The sequence below is a fragment of the Acanthisitta chloris genome, unplaced genomic scaffold (genome assembly GCF_000695815.1).
Source record: "Acanthisitta chloris isolate BGI_N310 unplaced genomic scaffold, ASM69581v1 scaffold13042, whole genome shotgun sequence".
Taxonomy (NCBI): Eukaryota; Metazoa; Chordata; class Aves; order Passeriformes; family Acanthisittidae; genus Acanthisitta; species Acanthisitta chloris.
In genome coordinates this window covers 9,512-13,822 of record NW_008661094.1, presented here as the reverse complement: position 1 = coordinate 13,822, position 4,311 = coordinate 9,512, and the positions used below count along the sequence as shown (strand labels likewise).

Sequence of the window (4,311 nt, the reverse complement as noted above, 5' to 3'; positions counted from 1 at the left end):
CCCTGCTCACATTCTTGAGGCAAAAAGGTACACCAGCAGCTAGTGGTTAATGAAGGAAAAGTGCAGTAATAAAAAAAGGCTGTTTCTTTTGTGTACCTCCAAGAGAACTGCAGAAGGTTAAAGGTTATCGATTATTTGAATTGTGTGAAACAATTATAACTGGTTTGTGTGAGGCTGTGTTCCATCTCCCTTCTGTGTTATAATCATTAACTGGTGGCAATTTACTTTTGGATGTATTTGCAGTGTTTCTGACTGCTTTGGTACTCAGTGTAAATTTCTCTTCCCAGATAATCTCTTGGGAATTTCCTGGGTTGACAGCTCCTGGATTCCAATATTGAACAATGGGAGTGTGTTGGACTATTTCTCAGAGCGAAGTAACCCATTCTATGACCGAACATGTAACAATGAAGTTGTCAAAATGCAGCGGATGACCTTGGACCATTTGAAGTAAGTCGTAATTTGCAGCGGCTTCTTGTGCACTGTGCTTTGTTCCTCCATCCAGAGGCTTTGATGGTTGAATAGAAGCATGTTGGAGTCATCCTTCTGTTCTGTGCTTTTTAGCCCCACCACTTGCCAGGGAGCCCAGCTTTCTTTGTATTTGGGTGTCTTCTGCTTCTTCTTATGCCATTCAAGGAGGTGTTAACCTTGAAGAATTCTGTGTATCTTTTGAGATTCCAGTACATTGCCTTTTAGATATTTCTCTGAAAACTATATTTCTCATCTTCCCATCTCAACAGAACCTGATTAATGGTAATGTAGTTAAATGTGTTGAATAGAGTTTATGTTAGGGGATAGTTCATAAATAGTTTGTGTTTCCATGTCCTACTGACTATATGCCATAATTAGAACATAACTCCTCCAGAGAGCTGTTTTTTTTAGTATGAATAATAAAAGTAGTGAGTGTTGTAAATAAGCTGATCACATGTGGTTGTGTAATGAGATTGCAGCATGTGCAAGTTAACTTTGCAGTTCCCCATCTGCTACACTGAGCGCAAGTGAGACGTTTGAAAACTATTTAAAGAGTCCACAATATGATAGGGAGTGTGCAAGCAGAGCTAAAATTTCATTGGTAAAGTCAATTGTGCTCAGATGTGGTTGCAGAGAGCCTTTCATATCAGACACGCAACTGGTGACATCATGCACTAGTTCTTTGTTGCTGTGTTTAAATGACATTTCTATGATGATAGACTGTTGTCTTTCTTGCTATTTATTTGTTGCTCATATGTTGTACTTAGATGCTGTGTCAGGTTGTTTTAACTCCTTTTGTATATGCACCTAGGGTTTGATAGCTAGCTCAGGAAATCCTATTTACTGCACATTATGTAGAAGAGCTTCCAAAGCATCTGAACTTCATCACTTTACTGCTGGACCTTTTGGTAGCTCTTCAAATCCTACAGGTTTTATTTTGAGGAAGATACTTATTCTGGTTGCTTCTTTCTCAGCCAGATGGTTGGAGTGGAATACATCCTCCTTCATGCTCAAGAGCCCATTCTCTTCATTATCCGAAAGCAGCAAAGGCAATCTCCAACACAAGGTACGGCCACTCAGTTCTTGCTGCTGTTGAGAAGGGCAATCAGTTAGTTGCTTTTATCCGCTCCTAATTTGTGTTTAAGCACTTCTATTTCCCTGTTTCTGTCTTTATCTTAAATCTAACTAGAAGGATCTGAGGCTGTCATGGTTTAACCCAAACTAGCCTGTGTGTGGGGTTTGGTTGCTTTCTCGCAACCCCCACCAGAGGGATGGGGGAGAAAATTGGAAGGGTAAAAGCTAGAAAACTCGTGGGTTGAGATAAAGACAGTTTAATAGGGAAAGCAGAAGCTACACACAAGCAAAGCAAAACAAGTTAATTCACGGCTTCCCATGGGCAGCAGTTGTTCAGCCATCTCCAGGGGAGCAGGGCCCCAGCATGCGTAACAGTTCCTCAGGAAGACAGATGCCATCACTCCAAATGTCTCCCCGTTCCTTCTTCTCTCCCCCACTTTATCTACTGAGCATGGTGTCATATGGTATGGGATATCCCTTTGGTCAGTTTGGGTCACCTGTCCCATCTGTGTCTCTTCCCAATCTCCCATGCACCCCCAACTTTTTCACCAGCGTGGCAGGATGAAAAGCAGAAAAGGCTTTGGTCCTGTGCAAGCACAAATCCAAAACATAACCCCCACTAGCCACTGTGAAGAAAATTAACTACCCCAGTCAAAACCAGCACGGAGGCTTCGTGGAGGGGCGGAGATGCTTTCTCCAGCAGCGCGACCTGTGGTGTGCCAGCAGCAGGGACTGCCACCTCGTGGTGACAGACGGAGCGTGAGTGAGGAAGTGCTGCCCTGTGCTACAGCTTGCCACGGGAAACTGATAATAGCATTCATGCCATGTCGTGTTTATCCGTTAGTCTATGCAAGAGTTTTCATTTTAATTATTTGTATATAAACCTAACGATGTCTTTGTTTGGAGCTGATGAGCTTTGTTTAATTGGAGCTAATAATCTGAAATGGATAGTATGTGATTTATTTATTTTGGAGAACCACTATTTCCATTTGTTAGGGAAAGGGTAATTCATGTTTCTGTCTGTGTCATGTCACTGTTTTATTCTGCACTATTTCCACCTTCATCTGTGATTGGTTGTATTACTGAATAGGATCTTGTCAGTAGAAGATGACAACCCGTGTGAGGTACTGAAAATGCTTGTCATCTTGGTTATTAGTCAGAGAACTGAGATTTTGGAATCGTGATGGAATGTTGTGACAACAGCACCACTCCTTCTTGCAGTGTCACTGATGACCTTTCCAAGTTTCAAATGAAATACCTAATTTTTTTTCCCCATCTGCATGCAACTGCCTTCATTATTCCTTTTTAACCTTGATTTTGTGATCAATCACAAAAGTAGCCACATTTCAATAGTTATTGGACTGTCTTCTCTGTTTATGTAAAATAATTTAGGTTATTTCAGAGTAAGTTTTATAGAAAAGAAAGGCAGGGTTAATGCTGGTTATTTCTTATCTTCTTTTTTTTAGGGACCTAGCCTTTGCATATGCATTTTGATCTTGTAGAGGATGTTGCCTTGTCTTGCAATACTTATTTGCTTATATTAGGCAATGGTCTCTTTATATTGTGGCTCTGTACTGCATAAGAACATATATGATTTATTTTTAAGTAGCTTTATCGAGTTATTACTTTATTAAAGGTTTTGAATCTTCCAAAAGGTGAGTATAGGAATACCACACAGCCCTTAATTTCTGGTTTTGACACCTTTTAGATCAAGACTGGAGTTGGAGCTTCCACAATATGTGTGTTCAGACTTGTGCTGTAAGGCAAATATATGTTTGGTGGAACTTAACTGGGACTTGTTTGCTAACATTTTTCCCACTGACTGTACAGTTTGTGCTGGGTACCTTGATTGGATCACATAGTTCCCTAGCTCAGATGTTACCCGTGTGTTTCATTTTGTCATGGTAAAAATATCAGTGTGTTTGAGATGTGGGAATGGGGATGGAAAATGAGAATTTAATGAGTTCACAGCTAGTGTTGAGTACTCAGATAGGGCCAGTGCAGGTCTGTCTTATGACTTCTGTGTGTTTTTAGAAAAGATGTATTTATATTTTAAATTCTTTAAGACAAGTTTTTGCCTCTTTGAAGTGATTTTAGAAAAATGTTTTGGTCCGATGATTAGGGAGAGTTACCTGTCTAGAAAAGTAGGCTGCTCTGGTACAGAGCTGTGAGACAGTAAAGCTGCTGTTCTTTGTTCCACCTGTATGGCAGTGCTGAGAATCCTCTTTCTTTTGAGGCAAAGTGGGTACTGGCTGTAATGTGCACGCAGCTGTCTTGGACTGTTAATTTAGGCAAGTGTCCAAGCTTCCTCAAATGCAAGTATCGGCTCACTTATTAATACAGATGGAGGAACTGGAACAAATGTGTGTGCAGGTAAATCCTTAAGAATGTGAAATTCATGGCATTGCTGTAGTTTCTCAGTTGAGGAATGTTTGGCAAATACGATTGCGATGCTCCTGTGTGCTGCAACTCTACTGAACAAGAATTTTCAAATGGTCAGTAGAGGCTCCAAATCTGATTTAGCAAATGCCTTTGGAAGGTAGTCTTTTTATGGCAGAATTTTATCAATTTAGAAATATACACTCTTTGTGTGCTTAACTCGATTGGGCCTGGGAAATCTAGTTGAGAGGACAGTACAAGCTGGAGAAAGCTGAGGCCAGAAGAATGAGATCTTGCATTGCTGTGGGTTTCTACTGGTAGCAAAGGCAAGAGGAACTACTTCCAGTGCAGTTCACTTGACTCCTCTTGTGTAGCTCTGAAAAGCCCAAC

General features: G+C 40.7%; 1 protein-coding gene across 1 annotated transcript in view; it reads left to right on the top strand.

Moving 5' to 3' along the window:
* Positions 1-285: 285 nt before the first annotated feature.
* Positions 286-4,311, top strand: part of MED6 (mediator complex subunit 6) — a 7,668-nt gene continuing 3,642 nt past the window's right edge. The window contains exons 1-2 of the mRNA XM_009070104.1: positions 286-447; positions 1,443-1,534. Coding sequence (XP_009068352.1) covers positions 419-447; positions 1,443-1,534 — 121 coding nt within the window. The 5' untranslated portion in view covers positions 286-418. The remainder of the gene's footprint in view (positions 448-1,442; positions 1,535-4,311) is intronic.